This window comes from Orbicella franksi, chromosome 15, assembly GCF_964199315.1.
Source record: "Orbicella franksi chromosome 15, jaOrbFran1.1, whole genome shotgun sequence".
NCBI classification, from domain to species: domain Eukaryota; kingdom Metazoa; phylum Cnidaria; class Anthozoa; order Scleractinia; family Merulinidae; genus Orbicella; species Orbicella franksi.
The window spans coordinates 11,739,476-11,758,066 of NC_138159.1; the positions used below are offsets into that span (position 1 = coordinate 11,739,476).

The 18,591-nt window shown below is 37.2% G+C and overlaps 3 protein-coding genes across 7 annotated transcripts in view; 2 read left to right on the top strand and 1 right to left on the bottom strand.

Moving 5' to 3' along the window:
* The window catches only part of LOC145469970 (cyclin-dependent kinase 14-like), a 60,754-nt gene extending 56,986 nt beyond the window's left edge, over positions 1–3,768 (top strand). For all 4 annotated transcript variants that reach the window (XR_014042405.1, XR_014042406.1, XR_014042407.1 and 1 more), the window contains one exon: positions 1,175–3,768. The gene's annotated coding sequence lies outside the window, so the exon portion shown is untranslated. The remainder of the gene's footprint in view (positions 1–1,174) is intronic.
* An 820-nt stretch (positions 3,769–4,588) lies between these two features.
* On the bottom strand, positions 4,589–13,848 carry LOC145469955 (uncharacterized). The gene is made up of 10 exons (XM_081453777.1): positions 13,675–13,848; positions 13,302–13,396; positions 12,004–12,100; positions 10,852–11,416; positions 9,477–9,632; positions 8,572–8,689; positions 8,060–8,187; positions 6,870–7,125; positions 6,672–6,744; positions 4,589–5,931 (listed from the first exon to the last, which is right to left on the bottom strand). The coding sequence occupies exons 1-10, from the start codon at positions 13,783–13,785 to the stop codon at positions 5,665–5,667; spliced, it is 1,866 nt and encodes a 621-aa protein (XP_081309903.1). The 5' UTR covers positions 13,786–13,848; the 3' UTR covers positions 4,589–5,664.
* A 180-nt stretch (positions 13,849–14,028) lies between these two features.
* The window catches only part of LOC145469951 (ras guanyl-releasing protein 3-like), a 28,089-nt gene continuing 23,526 nt past the window's right edge, over positions 14,029–18,591 (top strand). Inside the window, exons 1-2 of one of the 2 annotated variants that reach the window (XM_081453771.1) lie at positions 14,029–14,258; positions 14,380–14,536. In XM_081453771.1, coding sequence (XP_081309897.1) covers positions 14,205–14,258; positions 14,380–14,536 — 211 coding nt within the window. In that variant the 5' untranslated portion in view covers positions 14,029–14,204. The remainder of the gene's footprint in view (positions 14,259–14,379; positions 14,537–18,591) is intronic. The other variant, XM_081453772.1, reaches the window with a different exon arrangement.

Below are 18,591 nucleotides of genomic sequence, written 5' to 3' on the forward strand. Positions count from 1 at the left end.
TTCCAGTCTATCTCATTTCTGGGTAAATATCAAACTGAGGAGGGAGCAGGAAATAGCAGTTGAAAGTATGTTTATGAATCAAGATGTACTTGATGTGTTGCTGACTGCATATGGAAAGAGTTAAATATTGCAAATGTATGTGATTGTAAGCAGGCAATGAAACAACACAAAGGTGTTTGCCTAAGTGTTAAGTACTTAGCTGATTTGTTAGTATTGCATCAACCAAATAGGCATCTTTGCTCAAACGCTACTGACAACCTGCAACTGTACAGGCCAGTGTTTAGGACAAAAAAACTATGGTGGTCACGCTTTTTCATCTTGCGCACCCATGCTTTGGAATGACCTTCCGCTAGTCGTGAGGAGCGCCCTGTCCATTGTCATTTTTAAAAACAGACTTAAAGCATTTGTATTTAATCTTTAAGCATGCCCATCTTGTTTGTTGTTTAGTTTTTACATTGTAATTGATTATTGTAAAGGACCCTTGATCCTAATTAAATTATTACTATTTTTTCTAAGAGCATGATTGAGATTTTTGATGTAATTTGCTAGAAATAAATTATTATTATCATTATCATCAAAGACCAGACTGCCAAAGAAAGATTACTTGGAATCAAGTGTGTGTCCTTGCTGGACATAAGCTTTGACGGTTTTTCTTCTGCAAAACTGTATCAACAACAGATATCATGCCTGCTTGTTGTTATGAAAAAGATTTACAATTTTCCTGAGAAATCTGAGCTGCCATGATAGTTAATACTTCTGGTGAAAATTAGTTGGCTTATTTTTTCTGCGGTTTCCAGAGTGGAAATAAAAAATTTGCAGAGATCAGAGCATGCTCACTTTCTCGTCTTGCAGCTTCACTGCTCAATTTCGCGCTCGCAGCTATGCAATGAGCGCTTGTGCTCCAACATGAGCCTGCTCACAGGCTCTGTAGAAAGGAGTTAGTGTAGTATGCTGGTATTGTTAAATGGGATGAAACAAGACCATTTTCCATGTCACAAATATCATTTAATATTGCCATTTGCCCAAACCATTCAACAAAAATATCATTGTACAGTAACCTACCCATGCCAATAACAATTAAAAGGTTTGTTTAATAATGTGCAGGGTCACATGATGTGACTTCTTCCTTTCAGTTCCCCATTGTTGCTAAACTCTTTTTTTTTGTTTTGCACAGGTTGTCTCATGTCCATATTCTTGATGACTCTGTCTGCTCTGGCAAAGAATTCAGTTAATGGGACTTCCCCCATACCTTTGTCAGACGATGTTTACTGTAAATGTGTGAACTTCCAGGCTGAACTTGTTTTGTCAACAATGGACTCGTTGTTTGTAAAATGTGGACATTTTCTGTTAATGGTTAATTAAGTACAGATTGTGTTGTAAACTGAACTTCAGCAGTGGGAATTTTCTGTTAATAGTTTTTATGAAGCCTCTATAAGCTTCTTGCCCGGCTATTCATAAGGATGCTGCCACTAGGTAGTGCTAAAAACACAGACTGAAGACCTCACAAACAACTCAAAGACCTTGAGCTTTAGGTTGTTGAATCATGTACCATACAACTGGACTTGCTCATTCGGTATTTTAACAGGCACAGTGTTCCGTTTATTGAAAATATGTTACCTGTAGTTTCCAGAATGAGTCTTGAAAGTCAATTTTAAGAATTAATGGGTGTTAAGTTCCAGACATAAGTAATCGATGGTCAATGACATCAATGAGTAATTGATGGGTAATCAGTTACTGTTCATCCGATTAATCATTGATTATTGGCAGTAATCAATGAGAAGTCCACGATTAATTGTTGACCAAACATTTTGTGGCCTATCCATTGCTCATTGACATCATTGATTTTTCATTGGTGCTGTTGTTTACTCCTCATTCCCTCTTTTTTCATCACAGGATTTTCCGTGTTCCTATCAACTTATAGAAACACTCGTGGAAGTTTGGGAGAGCTCAAGAAAGCACTGGGAACAGGAGGCAACAGCCAACAGCATTTCTCATTCTCGTAAACTTCCACTTATGTTTCTATAACTAAAATCATGAAGAAACTCAAGGGGCACAGACATTGGTTTCACAATTACAATTATTAGTAGATGCTGACTCCTCATCACCAATTTATATTGATATGCGACTCTCGGATCGAAGCTCCCATGAACATTTGGCGATTCACTTCCGTCAATCATGCGCTCCTTATATTTTGCTACATGTATAGGGTTGCCACTCATGTTTTCAAACATATGGGGGCCACTGTGTAGCCTGTTTGTTCAGCATGGTTACTTGTTATTCTTCAAGTTTACATTGGTGAGTGGTCTATTTGCTCGTGCTGGGGTTAAGCGTTAGCATTATAGTAAGATTTCTGCACGTGGGGAAGACATTTCATTTGGGAAGAAAATTTGGGGAATCTACAGAATAACTCCACGGTTGATTAACCAGCCTAGATGGGAAAAGCAAGGTAAATGGACAGTAGGTTAGAAAAGAATTGCACAAATCAGAAATACAGAAATATATTTATTTATGAATGATTTTGATTGCAAGACAATGAATTTACAAGTCAAACTCACTGCCACACGAAAGTATGTACCAAATCTTATTTTTGAAACAGTTAAAAGGCATATTGCCATCTAGCCATCTCTGTATTTCATCTTTATACACTGCGGGATATTGTTAAGTGATTCTCCTTACAAAAATTATGTCGTGGGATCAGTGTCATCTACTGAATGTTTGTTTACTTATGCCAATTATGTGATTCTTTTTTCACCTACCATCCATTTCCCTTGCTTTTCCCATTCCAGCAGGGTAATCAACCATAGATTTCCTGAATTGTCTTCACAAATGTCTTCCCCTGCATGCAGAAATCTTCCTACAATGCTCACGCTAAACCCATGCACGAGCAAATACACCATGAGCAAAAAGACCACTTGCCAATGTAAACTTGAAGAATAACAAGCAACCATGTTGAATGAACAGGCTACACAGTGACAGCCATATTTTCAAAAACAAATCAGGCATTCTTATAGCACCATGTAAGGAGTGCATGATTGACAGAAGCAAATCGCCAAATGCTTGCAAGAGGTTTGATTCGATGGTTGCGTATCAATGAAATTGGTGGCAAAAGACATGTGAAATAATGTTTTCAGTTTGTTTATTGAGTCATGTGAAGAGATTTGAGTGTGTTGCCATCTGAAAACACATCAGAAGTATGGTTCTTTGATCAAATAATGCTGAGTAATTAGTTTTGTTTCTTTTGTACATATGTGTGGACATAACAAAGACAATACTGATAACAAACAAATAAAATAAAACATATTCAGTGACTTTAAAATTACCAATTTTGTATGGTTCATGATACAAAAACTTGAAGCTCAAGGAGGCTTTCAGGGTTTTAATTCTAAAGGCTACTGCTATCACTTTTCAACAGAATTGAAGTACTAAATTCAATGTCTAAATTTATAATCAGGATGTACAAAGTTTACTTTCCAGTAAATCTTTTTTTTAGAATTTCCAGTGGGATATATTGTCCAACTAACTTATTATTATAATATATAATTATTTAACATTAAATATTATATAAAGTGTTCCATTTTTAGAGGGCTAATTCTTGGAGAGACTGTAAATGAAATTTGTTAAATCTTGGTCAGTGTTTTCTTGCCATAGATCATGAATGGCAGGAGTTTTTTCTTTGAACAACGATACATAAGGTTTGAAAGTTGAGCTAATTCCTACTGGAAAATTCAACTTTTTAACTTTTTCCAGTAAGGCTAATGTTTAGACAACTTTAGTGACCAATGTTCACTGAGTCTGAGGCAAACAATTTCAAAGGTAAATATTTAAGATTGATACATTGTAGGTACACCTTATGGATTCTCTAACTTTTAATTTTAACTTCAAATAAATGGATGCATTGCCTCAGATTTTATTGTCTACAATATCAATGTCGTAAAGTCAACCAAACTAGTCCATCCAGCTCACCACTCATTGTACACACTGATACAGATAATATGCCTTATTCAGGTAGTGCAATTTGACCTGACCTATCTTCTGCACGCTCTGTTGTGCATAAGGCCATAGTTAGTGCAATTTAAGTCATGTTAATTTCTTTGAACGTTATTTTTACAGAATTAATGTACGGGCCACTAATTTATGTGTATTTAACACTTCAAAAATTAACATGACACAAGATATTTTGGGGGAATGTTAATGGGATATTTTGAATGGATATCCAAGGAATGGAATTAAGGAAATACTGGATTTTTAGGCCAAAAATTAAAGGTTTAGGAAACTGTCACCTTAGTGTGTCATTTTTAAAATTTTTTTTTTTTTGTCATGAACATACTGGGGGGCCTATTAGCACAATTAAAAAAGAAGAAACGTTTCAAACTGAGCAACAGCAGTGTTGATCGAAATTTATTCATATACTGGTCTTAAATCCACCTCATTTCATGTTAAACAAGAGGGGGTTTATAACCAGAATTAATATTTTGCCTACAGGTAGATGCACCCATAACTGTGGGGTGGGGTTAGATGGCCTATAAGTGCTGGGGGGCAGGTGGGGCTTTTAAGCGAAAGGGCTTAAAAGCATTGGAGCAAAAACATTGGAGAATAAATTCCCTTCTTTATTGTTCTATACATTGCAGCAAGTACATGTCTACACTGGAAGCATTGTTTTATCTTTATTAGTTGTAAAATATCATTAAACAGGAAATAATAAAAGTTAATGTTTCTAATTCCCTAGGCTATGATACTTGAACACCAAGATTACTCACTAATAAAAGGCTACTTATTAAATGTGGACTACACATAAAGCAAAAATATCTAATTTCTAATGATCAATGTACATTTTAACAGGCTTACTTTGACTTCTGGCTCACTGTAATGACACCACTCAAACTATAAAGAAGTTGAGGTACTGCTTTTGCTTTTGCTTTCCAAGAGTTGTTCAGAGGCTTTTGGCCTTCCCCTCAACCGGAAAGTGGAATATTGTCGTTTCATGCAAGTTAGGGAAACTTAATGTGGTATTTTCTTGAAATATTCTGCCTTATGTTCTATTGTTACCATAAACTTTGGCTTTAATTCAATTTTTTGAACTTTAATTTCAATTCAATCTGTTTCCAAGCAAATTGCATCATGTGACATTTGCAGATTGCAGACTCTACAAATAGGTTAGCCTGTTTAGGTAACCCTGAACTGGCTAACTTGCATAAACCATTATTCAGGCTAAGATAGCACTTACTGGCTAACCAGAGTGCAGTCCGCAGTCTCAAAATGTTGTACACGCAGAGAGTCTTGTATCATTTATTTAAGTTCTATGCTGTGCCACAACCTGGTCAACAAATCATTTCTCCAATAATATGCACTGACTAAGCCAGATCAAACAGCCTATTAAGCCTGTTGCATTAAACTTAAGGATTCTTACAACAGTGGTCTTTTGAAATGCAATGTTGATTAGTGACAATCTTACATCTTCACTCACTTCAGAACCCAACAAGGTTAACAATGTTTAAAACCTGTCGGTGCTCCATTCACTAGAACTGCATATTTCCCTTTGCTTCATACCTCTATAGTGAATGTCACAATAGTAAATTACTTTTCAGAACTAAAAGTTTTAGTAATGATCAAAATTACAATATAATAGCTTTGTTCAATGAGTTTGATGTCTTTGGTAATGTGGCATTAAATCTTTTGAGACAGCATCTCTCTAAGCTCTGTGTTGGTTGCTGGCATTGGGGGAGTTGCACGGTGGAATTTACAAGGGGTTAGGTTGGTATTTTGTTTTTGCAGAGCTGATCCAGAATACAGAACACGAGTTGAAGGAGTGCCTACATTCATTGGTTCTACAGAAGCAGCAACTGAAATATGACTTATTTCCAATGCATCATTTGGCAGCAGGGTGGGGCTGTGTGACTGTTTGGTTTTGCCTTGCTCTAATTCCCTCATTACCTGTTTACAATAATTGACATAAAATAAATACTACTGACCAAAGATGTGTAAATATGTGCATTCAATCAACCTTCGCAATATGCAAAACCAAACATACATAAGTGTATCTCAAGAAACTTGGTGCATGTAAATATATTGAGGCTGGCATGTAATGAATTGAGAGTATAGCCTTCATTAGCAATGTTTGTCTTCTGAATAGACTCTTTGCATGATCTGGTCACATGGTACAATATCGGCCATGCTGGGGTGCAAGTTGCATAGTGGCACTTCCAAAACAAAGCAACTCACACCAGTCCAGTTTGACTTTCCTTAGTTTGCAAATTCTGCAGTGCAACTTGCATCCCAACATGACAGATTTTGTATTATGTAAAGGAATTGTGCAATGGGCCTATTCTGCCACTGAGTTGTACCCAGTAATGGAAAGGATTCATTGATAAATGAAAATGATAAGACTAGTTTATTCCAGTCTGACGACTGGGAGAAGGGAAATATCTGGTGCATGAACCAAGAACACTCATCTGAATGTAGAGTCCAATACATTTGCCATTAGGGATAGGCATCATGCCACTAAGCTTGTAACTTAGAAGCTTGGAGAACTTAATGTGGCCTGACAGCTTTAGTGCTAAGAAAATCTTTTTGCATGACAGACTTGGTGCAGCACAGTGACCTTTGGAAATTAAATTAGATGTTTGAGTAAAACCTAAGTCCCAGTGCTACAATTTTAGTCGAATTGTACTTACAGAGTTCTTAGAGCTGGCTTGATATCTGTTACGTGGAGAGGATGAGAAGCAAGTTGTTGCACCTGATGAATGTCTAGGAATAATATGAAAAAAAACAATGTAAGAAGTCAACAAAAACTTTTACGTAAATAAATCCTTTTTGTAGCATTATTAACGATAATGCATTCAGATCTGTCAGAAGTATGGAACGCTCCTTACCGTCTCCTGACTCTTCTTTGTGGTCCAGCCAGTACTCTGAACTCATCAGTTGCAGCTGTTGCTGATTCAAACACTTGGTCGTGATGATGTTTTGGTGACATCAGAGTTGAACCACTGCTTAAAGTTGGTGATGCCGTAATGCAGTGACTGCTTCCATGACACCTCTCACGTGGAGAGGGCACATAGGACATAGCATCAACAACCTTGATGTGCTCTGTTTCATTTGACAGCAATATCCGGCCATGACCAGGTTTCACTAAAAACAATGACCAGCCATTATCAGACTTACTGAGACTTACATGTACTGGTCATTTGCCCCATATTTTGATTTTCTGTTATTCGTCTGTTTTACAAGTCCCAGCAAGTCTATTGTAAACATTCATTGAAGCTAGAATTAACTGTAGCAGTCATCTTGTGTAAAATCCATAGTTCAGCACTTGAATACAATGCTGTGTTTCATGGCTTAAGGTTACCATATACCTTTAGAGGTGTCTCTTGTCTGAGCCATGTAGCGAGTCTGGTTTAAGCTGTATATACCTAAACCCTTCAATCAAATTAAAGCTTATAGAGCTGGTTATCAAACTATACAAATCATTCTGAAACAAAATGAATTGTTGAATTTTTCACAACCTCTAAATGTGAGCATCTGAATCACCTTTTGAAAGCTACGAGCTAAAGTCAAAGCAAATTTTGTTTTAATTAAAATGAACGTTCATGTCAGTTCAAACAAAACACACTTTAAGCAATAACGAAGCGCGCAATGTCTAAAAATAGAATGCAAATTATTGGAACCCCGTAAGAGTAAGACAACATAAGCGTGTTCTGAGTGAATATTTAGGAGGAAAATGAACGCCAAATTTTCGTTTTAAAAATTGTTTTAGGAACACTTGCTTACATGCTTGAAAAAGCGTCAAATCTTCCACCATTCCGTTTTGTTCGTCTGAGTTTGTCTGAGTTATGACGTCACTTGCGCACTACGCTATTTAATGAGATTTGACATTTTAGCTTTCTTGAGAATACTTGAGAATTTACTTGTGGGGTCACTTAAAAAAATGAATTAAAGTGAGATGTTTCAAACATTTTTCAAAATGTAATCATGCTATGAGTAGATTGTAAGTAAATAATTAGTGCACTTATTGCTTGAACTTTGCGCAGAATCTGTCTTAAAAATACGGGAATAGTAATCCTACCCATTTCAGTAAGTGGTTTTAAAGGAGCCAGTGGTTTAATAGGCGTTGTGAACATCTGGGTGGAGGCTGATACAAGACGAGGATTGCTGATACCTTGAATGTTGGTCAAATCAGTCATCATCACTCTTCTGCATAAAACCACAACACCCAAAGAAATTGAATGAAATGAAGTTCACTTGCACAGAGTAACTGGTAATTTTAAACAATATTAATAACAAAACCATCTAGAATGAGTCTTTGACTCTTGGGGGATTGCTGGTGTGTCTGGATTTTATTTTTATTACAGTTCTAATTTGTTCCTTAGAAAGTCCCATCTTTTAACTTAAATGTTTTCCTGATGTAAGTTCTTTTATCTCCTGCTGCTCTTAATACAAAGATCTGGGAAATTAAAAGGCTGTACTCAACTGAAAAGACCATAACTTAATAGATGGTTTCTATTTATAGTCACTACATGTAAAGGTGGTCTGTGATATACATGTAAACAATAATACTGATAAGAAAGATCTTTATACCTTTTGACTGCAGGGGAAGCTGAAGAGGCGTTCTGATCCAGTGGCCGACGTTTGTTGTACAACCTCAGGCTCATTCTTTGGCTGTTACGGACCACAAAATTCTCCAGTTCCAGGTCATCTATAGGGTAATCAACAATACCCAAGTGTTTTACAGGCTGGTACAAGCAATAAACCCCATGCCATATGCATCCATGGACAGTAAACAACTCTTTTAGTAGCCGCTCAGCTCTGTTCTAAAATTATATCGGAAATCCACAAATCTGGTCGGCTCTCGTTATTTCTATAGGCAACAATCCCACGCACTGCTCTTGAGACTGAAAACTGTTCTTAATTTCAGGCTTAAAAATACTCAAAATGGTAGGTTTTGTGGTGTTCTGCTTTAGAGTGTCTACTAAAAACAATTACAGCACTGTATATGTTGTAACTCTTCCTCATTTTCTATGAGCGACAGGGTTCCAAATTAGGTTGTCAAAAAGGAATTCCAACAGGTCTGAATTCCCACTGCTCCCAACAAATCCTTATAAATTTTCTATTGATTTGTCAGGTCGATAGTATCTGGAAACACTGAGCGATAGTCAACCCAGCTGTGCCTCATTGACTAATCACTCATAGAAAAGTCAGGCTCAGTCAAATTGTTAAAAGATGTATCTGCTATGAGAATCAGATACATCCATGTTCCAAAGGGGTAGAGTTAGGTGTTGGGGTTAGGGGATAGTGTTCAAGTTTTCCTGCTGGAAACAATGGAGAAAACTGGATTTTCCTGTTTGCTTGCTACAAAAAAAGGGTTTCGTCTTGCATAAACAAGCTACTTACAGTGTTTGTGGCAGAATGAAAAATGACAGCTGCTATAAATAACAGTATGCTGCACAAATACTATATATGTTGCAAGACTTTCTAATGCCTACCTTGTTTGCCCAAACCATTGTCGTCAAGATTATATTTCACCTTGTTTCTCATTAAATCTGCCTTCACACTTCTGGAGCGCCTGTGAGTATGAACTGGTGTTTTGGAGGATGAGGTTTTGAACTTGCTTAGACTTTGGCCCAGACCAGATACAAAGCCTAGTCAGAGATTATCAACTAGTTAACAATGAAAGTACTGAACAAAGTTAATCACATATATGTACAAAGAGGATCTTTCATCACCGCACAAAGATACAAAATTTCTCAGAGTGTTGAAAAATATTTTTCAAAATATTTTTCAACACAAGAAGAGAAATATTTTGTATCTCCAAGCAGCCATGTACACCTGTAATGTTCTATTTATTATATAAGCACCAATAAAATATCAGAAACCATTTCACTTTTGCTGCAAAATGCAAAATTTATTACATAACCATAGCAATGGTGATCTTTTTAAGTTTGAAGGTAACATGTTAAATGTGTTAAATGCATGTCCAATGGATGTAGCACACCCAGGTTAAACTGGAGATATCTAAACCCCTACACATGTATTTCACGACCTCTAAATGTGAGCATCCGAATCATTTTTTTGGTCCCTTTTGAAAACTAAAAGTCAAAGGGAATTTGTTCCTTTGCCCTCAAATTTGGACTGTAGCCAGTTTGAAAGTCAAAATAACAAAAACATGTCTGCGAATTTTTATACCAAAATTCTTGGTATACATGTAGTTCGATAGCTCTATAAGCTTTAATTTGATAAAGGGGTTAAGGTACCTAACAGTTTTAACCAGACACACTACATCACTTAGACGTGAGACATCTACATGTATACAGCACACGGTAACCTTAAATACAGAACGAAAATAATTAAAACTCAGTTGAATCCGGTAGCTGTTTGTCTGTTTGCAGTATGTTAGTGTATTTCTGGCTGTGGCTTGTTTCCAAGGAAATGCAGCTGTACATCTGCATTCCCAGGCTATATGTTTACTTACATGTACAAATAAATGCCCAATCATGTAAATTGGCAGTGGAAGAAAAACATTTCCTTTGCGATAGACAGTTTCTCTTTCATTTAATTGTTCCTAAGCTAAAGGCACATATGCCATAGGTGTTTTATTGCTGAAGGTAATATGCATTTAATGTGTCTTCAGCAGAATTACTAATCACTTGTTTGCAACCAAGTGTGCGTTCCTTTGGGGTGACCTGGACCAGGATCGCAGTGATCCAAGATCACTCAGATTATAGTGCATTAAAGGAACTGATGAATCTGTGACCAGAGTGGATTCATGGGTTCCTTTGATGCACCATGATCTGAGTGATCTTGTATCACTGATCCTGATGCAGATCACCCCAAAGGACACACCCTTAGAGAGTGGCATACCTGAGAGTGAGCCAGTCCGTGTTCGTGCTCTTGATTGCCTCTTATTGCCTCTCCTCAAGTCTGCATCAAGCTCATCACCAGATGATGTTAGACCATCCACAATTTCATCTCCAATCATTTTTGCTCGTTCATAAATGTCCTCATTTACTAAGCCAATGTCATCAGCATTTTTCAGAAGGATATCAATGACAGCAGTCTGCTCTTTAAGCTGCTTTTCTGAGGCATTGTTTCCTTCCTTCTTTGTGTTGTGTATAAGGTTAGGGGTGAGAACAATGGCAAGGTTTGAGGTTCCCATTTTACTGTGCTGCGAGCATGATGCTACTTTGGCCAGAAACCTCATGGTAAACTGCAGTGTACTGAGATGTGGAATTGGTAGCAAGAGACAGAGTAGCAGCACTGCCTCAGTCTGGTCACCATGATCTTCCATACGCTGAGTCTTTATGAAGCAGTCGTGAAGCAGAACAGTCAGAAGTGGTTCTGGAAGCTGCCTGAAAAACTGTTTCACCAAACTTGCAACATCATGGGGTTGAACATTCTTGAATTCCTCTCCATTTTCTGCTTTTTGCTGTTTGAAAGTATTTTAAAAATTAAATTAAGATGTGTAGCCCACTAACATACTGTAAAATGCCAGCTACAATATATTGTACTGTTGGTCCATCCATCTGCTTCCAAAAGTATTTTGCCAGAAGTAAGTAAGGTGTAAGCCCAGGCGCTATGTACCTCAAGGCACGAGGAGGATAGTTCAAGTATAAGCTGGCCCTGGGCTTATTAGGGAGTGAACGGAGTGTAGATGTACACGTCTGTAGCAAATATTTCATGTACATGACCATCAAGAACCCTACAGCTGATCACCACTCATGACTGGTTATATTATTATAGCCATAAACTCTATTTATTATAATAATTATACATATGAAAGTTAATAATTCCTCCTTCAGGAGCACCTGCATGTTGGCAAACAAAATCGTAAACATGGTAAGTTGCACACAAATTTCTACATTACTAAAAACATTCAGATGATTGTTATAATTCCTCCTCTGTGAGGGTGAAAAGAAAAGCTAGCCTTAAAATGCAGACACCTTTCTGCATTCAGGTTCCCCTTCAATCATTGTTGTATCCTGATAGTATATAGAGTTTAAGGTTTTTCCTAACCTTGAGCAGCTTTTGTCTTTGAATAGACCCAGACTTTCTAAAGAGACCCTCTGTCTCTAGATGTTGCTGAAGGAAATTTGCACAATCCACCAAGAATCTAGGAAGGAAAGTATGATCACTTCAAAGATGGAATCACAAGCTTCTGTATGCTGATAGTATTTACATTGTACTAAGCAACATGTTTGTTGAATTTCTTCATGTATGTCTGTTTGCATTATTAACCACCATCCTGTACTTTGGTTTGTGAATGTATAGAGTTGTTTGTCAACATCGAGGCTACCCAATGTGCACAGTTTTTGTTTGTTTGTTTGTTTGTTTGCTTTTGCAGGGGATGGGGGGAATGATAAACTTGAAGATGTGTCTCAACTATGGAAAGTGGGAGTCAGGATTGTCAACAAGGTTACAGAATCTTAGGGTACATTCCTTTAGGATGATGCAAATTAGGATAAAATAATAATGATCCAAGATCAATCAGATCATGGTGGATCAAAGGCAAGACCATGATTAATGACCATAACCCAAAACACCTATTGTGCTTGATGGGCCCTGAATATTACAAGTCCAGCTAATGCGCCTGTTGATATACTTCACTCACAAAGCAAAACGTTTGGTACATGTAAGGGTGTGAAGATCAAGACAAAAGGTTACTCAAAGCCTTTATGGCAGCCCTGTCAAAGAAACCTATGAATCACTGCTTAGAGTGGATTCATCAGTTCCTTTGATGCATCAAGATCCAAGTGATTCTGAATTATTGAACGTGTCTGGATCATCTCAAAGGAACCCACCACCTAAAACCTCTATTTTCATTGGCCCATATGTAACACTGCCTCTATTGTTTTCTAGGCCAAGCGCATGTAGGAGCATTTTTGTTTTATTAAGAAGCAGAAGGTCAGTCCAGGATTTTATATTGACAGATGCTACCTACCTACCTATTTTATTTTCTAAAACAAAACAATCCTCACACCTGCATAGTAGGCTGGTATTTTTTATTTTATATGTGTGGGGTTTTTTTTTTCTATTTAATTTAATTTTTTGGCAGATCAAGCAGGGTAATTAGGAGCACATTTTTGCTTGCTGTGTGAAAGCTTGGTTAGTTACAATTTATACTGAAAGTTTGAAATTCCAGCCTGGTTGAACATAGTGGTGAGGAAAAATTCAGAACTGACAGAGAGATCAACTAAAACAACAATATCGTCTAGTGGGATGATTACTACATAAGAAAATATACTACTTGAATGTAAGCCTGGGCTTGTTATAATGATAAAAATTGTGATGTATGTGATGTATGCGTGGCTTACTTTGGCACACTGCAGTAGAAATCCTCTCCAATGTTAACCGATGGCACCTTTTCCAAACAAACACCAAATACACCACTTTTGTTGTCATCCGAAGGCTGCAGTAAAAGCAAAGATTTCAAGATTTGGTTTAATTGTAAACGTTCCAATGTCGAGGTACGTAGGTCATTCAAAGAAGTACATAAGGAACACACATTAGGTATCTAAAAGAATCGTAACATTATCCTGCGAAAAGAGTCGTCTTCGATCTTCCAAAAAATTTTAAAGCTTTCCTCTTACCGATTTTTCTAGGAAGATCGGAAACGACTCTGCTTGCAAGGTAACAAACAGAATGAGGCAAAATGAAAATTCACGTACGGCCATCGAACTCGCTTACTTGAATTTTAACGCTCTTCTGCTTCGGTACTTTGATACCCATTGTCTTCAGATACCTTCTAACAACAAATCGAACGTTGTCTTTAAAATCAATGGAAGCTAGATCCTTCATTTTACATGTAAGCAATTCTGTTTTTTAGTTTGCATATGCTTCTTTGTTCAAACATCGGCAATAGCAAAATTCGAAAACTGTGCCTAACCGTTCCGGAATCTGATTGGTTGGCGAAAGATAAGCTGCCACTTACCGAAGATTTCCGAACAGTATACGAGGGTGACCACCTTGCGTGTGAGATTCATGCACGAGGATTAACGAAGATACTCCGAGTACGTCACCAGTTGACCGGATGTGTTTGTTCGGACTGCTGAAAGAGGAGAGGATTCAAGTGATGCAGCGTTTGTAATTCCAACGTGTCAAATGATAATGCCAAACTGCTTATGACGCATTTATCAGGAGATCTTTTACATTTTTTCACTCTTGTTCCAATGACAACTGATGATGGCGCTGATTTGCGCTAAATGTAACTTGATTTCATGCGTCTATATTGCCTTAAATTTCTGGAACTATTTTTAGCCAACATCAAGCAGGTAAGCTTAAACTTATGAACAAGTTGAAATTGTTTTTCCTTTTCCGTGAATTTTTAGTGGGCAAGAAAATGCTAAGTTCTTCATGTTTGTTCGATAATTGTGTTCATTCTGTAAATATTAGAAGTCATATATTCGCTATCAAAGGTCAATGGACGATATGGACTCGATGAATGATGAAGAAGATGGCGATTTTATCAATTGTGATGAGAACCAAAGTCAACCTCGTGTCCGTGTTGCTTCGTTAGAGAAATTGGTGGACTACTGTGCAGAAGAATTTAGTAAGTTACATGTAACTTTCACGTTTGTTTTTCTTTTTTGTTTTGTTTTTTCTCACTGCCATTGTTGGGAGATTTGTTTGTTTTTCACAATTCGTTAGGCAATCGATCACGGCATGTGTGTTCGGAGCTTTTGTTTTTCGTGAACTTTTATGAAAGCGGGACCAGTCGATGTTGTCCGTCGTTCTGTCTTTTCTGTCCGTTGACAATGAACGAGACCAGGAAGGCAAACCGGAAAAAAAATTTAGAAGTGAAGAATATTACAAAAGCTGAACGAAAAAGTTTTAAAGTACTTCACTAAATGTAACAACACACAGGTATCCCATTAATCAATGTTTATATAATAAGTTAAATTATTGAAAATTGCATTTTGATTGGTTTTCACCTATGATCTATCAGATGACAGACGCATAGATGACATCATTATAAAAAACATTTTCCTTCTATTTTTAAAATGGTGGAAAGTTTTCAGAATGTAGATAATATTTTATGAGACTGGGTGAAAGGTAAGGTACAAAAAAGTCTTGTCGAGGCTGTGAACAGGTACGAGAAGCAGGAACACAAAAAAGCTGTTTCTGTTTTAGAAAATGACTCAGAAAAAGTACTCGAGCAGTCTTAGTCAGCAGTCGAGTGAGACTAAACCAAACATAAAATTGGTCTTGAAATTATTTCACAGTAAGAAACCATTACTTTGTCTTGTATTAACGGTCATTCCACTGAAATAGAACCTGCACTGAGATTTTTGTGAAAGTTTCCCTATTGATTGTTTATATTATAGGAAATTAAATTTTGAAATAAAAATGAGGGGTCCCCATGTTCGTTTAGGAGCAACAGCACCTTGTGTATACCCATATAAATCCTTATAATAGCACCATGATTGTAGTCACGATTGCTTGCTAAATTCACGTTTCTGACGACTGCTTTTTGTTCTACACTGAGAATTGGTCTATATTTATTTTACACAGAGAAATTTATTACTCAATTCAAAACAACAGAAAAAAATGATAGGTCACCATACTCATTTGCGAGAAAATGATGATTTACCTCTATGGCAATGTCTAGCTGTAAAGAAAAAGCCGCCATTTTTTAATGAGCGTGCGCTAATCACGCGTGAAACTATGCGCAGTAGTGATGCGCAATGCAATACTGGGGAATAACCTTAACAAGCCCAATAAACAAAATGCTTGTTCTGGCGACTAAGAAGTGTTTGAATGATTGACAAGAGACAGTTGAAATATTAACCCCGATTATGCAAGACCTCGTGTTAAGCTATAGAGTTTCAGTTTTTTGACAAAGGACAATGTGAGAAGCCATCCAATGTTTACTATGGATTTTTGAGCTTTTATTTCTACTTACGAATGCCAAAGTTAACGAGGACATGCTTGGACAAATGTAAGTCGACTATTTACAATATTTTCATTTTGTTTTCAATCGAGTTTGTTTTTCGATAAGACTGTAATTGTAATTGTAATTTTCTTTTATCACAGCTTCAGATTACTGTAACACTACTGTTTCCATTAAATCCTGAAAATCCAAGCCTGTTTTCTTGATCGCCTGAAATTCTGTTTATTGCCAGTTCAATAATTTTGAGATAAATTTATTTAAAAAATACAGCTGTTCTCAGTCTCAAAGTAATAATAATGTTTACACAGATGGGTGTCAGGAAAGAATGCACTGGAGAATGCACTGGAGAATCGCCAACCACAGAGGACACAAATTTCCGCAATCAAAAATGGTCCTTTCATTCAAAATTCAAATCGAATGGCCTCCAATGTGTCTGTTGACCACAACCACAAGTTTTCCAAGCCTATTTTTCGACTCCAGCAATAATCAAGGCAACGTCCAGGTTTTTCAGCTCATAGGCTAGGGGTGCTCTGATGACAAAAACTGACTGGAATTTTCCGGCATTTTCTATAAGACTTGTGCATTCAACAGTTCAATTCTGCTTTCGCTGTTAGTTTTCTATTCCATTAGAAGTGATGTTCTGTTCAAGTTTGACAGTGGGATGATTTCCCTGAGCCAATTACAATTCTTTGTTACGCATAGCACCCAATGGTATGGCTTCATTTGTAAAGAGAATGGATTATGTCAAATTGCTTTTTTGTGTTTTTCAAAGTGGGCAAAGGCCCAGGGGGGTATTCGACCCATAATTGGGTAGAGGGATGCCGCTGAGGGTTTGAAATCCTGACCCTGTTTAGGACAAAAATACTCTAAAAACCCTACCCTTTGTAGGGCAACATCCTCTATTTTAAGACCCTGTTTAGGACAAGAAACAAAATACACGCTCTCTCGTTTTACAGGAATTTGAACTGTTTAATAAACCATTCCAATTAGAGCAATCATGTTTGATGAGTCTAAAACCAGGTTATTGTGTCTCTGCACTTGAATTAAACAAAAGGCCATCAAGTATTAAGCTCTAAATTATTTAAATTAAAGGATACCGACAACAATAGCATTCTTGTTCAGAAAATGATCTGATATTCATTGATGACCTCGTAATGGCTGGTTGACATCTCTTGGCTCATAATACCATACCCTGTTTAGGACAGGTTCTGACCCTGTTCAGGACAGAGGCGAAAAAAATTGTATACCCTGTCAGGATAGTGAGGTCAAAAAAATCATACCCTGTCCAGCAGCACGTCCTCATATAGCCCAAATAAGGGAGTACCCCCCCCCCCCCCCACCGCCGCCGGGGCAAAGGCCTGGCTTTCAAGTTAGGTTGAAAGATTTTGAAATAAAAAAGCTAATTGTAATGACAGCCATATTTCATAGGGATACCAATATCATTAAATACTGTAGTGATATTGGTAAGGATTTGGGTAACCCATATATTTTACTCTGACTCTCTCTTTCTTATGTTTTAACATTTTAAGTCCTTTCCTCATTGAATGTTTTTCATCTATGGTAGTCCACTTTTAGTTTTTGTCTTTGTTTGATTTGGCTTCCCTTAATTAAGAAAACAATAAGAACCAGACACATTGGAAGGGGAAACCCACACATGTATCACTAGGGATTTGGATATCCCATACCTTTTGACATTTCTAGTTCTTATTCTCCCTTGAATCCCTTTTGTTTATTTAAGTTTACTTTAACTTTTTATCTTTGGTCGATATGGCTACCCTTAATTCAGGAAATGGTAACAACCAAATGGATTGGAAGGGGATACCCATATTACAACTGCACTTGGGATTTGGGTATCCCACTGTCACATGACTGTAAATACAATTTTCGTATAGGACTTTGTTGCTTCACAACTCTGCCTATTACTAGAATATATTTTCTCCCAACTAGCTGCAACTGCTGTCTCAAAATTTCTTGCACATTAACTGTACATTTTAGTCCATATAGTACATATATTTTGCTTGCACACTGTACATTGAGAGGGACATGGGGGGGGGGGGGTCTGGACACCGCAACACTGCAAAAAAAAATTAACGAACACCGCATCACCACGAGAAAAGTCAACAAAACACCATCAGCACAGCACATATTTTTAGCGCCATGATTCATTCATCTGCACTTCAAGTAGAATAATAATTTAATACCTCAACAATTTTCCACAAAATAAACACATCACAACATTCTTCATTGCGCATATGTCAATACTGCTGATGCCTGTAAATCAGTTTTCTCGCTCTTGTGAAGAAACCTTGCGTGAAGCTACAAAGCGGACAAAGAAAAAAGAGAGGAGCCTCGAGAGATGGCCTTTACCCCAGATCCCTCTCTTCTTTTATATTGATATCTTCGATATTGATAATCGTTTGAAAAAAATAGATGGTCAAGAAAGTCACAGGACCTTGGAGCGGGTATGGACCGGTATCAGAATGACCTCAAGACAAAACCGACTAGCAAAAGGAAAAAAATAGTAAACGTGTGCAAGTTACAAAGCTTCCTTAGCCTAGAAAGCCTTCCTTCTTCTCTCGTAGAAAAAAACTGCGCAGTCAATAATACATTATATTCGGCCTTGGCATTTCCAGAATTTCCAAGATTGTTTCTGTCCTCGCTCCTCCCCGGAACACTGAGCTCCGGGTGGCATAGGTCAAGTTACTTGTCAAGTT

What these genes read in the sequence shown, in the direction of transcription:
- LOC145469955 (XM_081453777.1), bottom strand. Translation starts at nt 13,785, where the DNA reads ATGAAGGATCTAGCTTCCATTGATTTTAAAGACAACGTTCGATTTGTT. An exon ending in AGAAGAGCGTTAAAATTCAA is followed by an intron (nt 13,397 to 13,674) that starts GTAAGCGAGTTC and finishes CTTTTACTGCAG; the next exon opens with CCTTCGGATGACAACAAAAG. An exon ending in CAAAGAAGAGTCAGGAGACG is followed by an intron (nt 6,745 to 6,869) that starts GTAAGGAGCGTT and finishes TATTATTCCTAG; the next exon opens with ACATTCATCAGGTGCAACAA.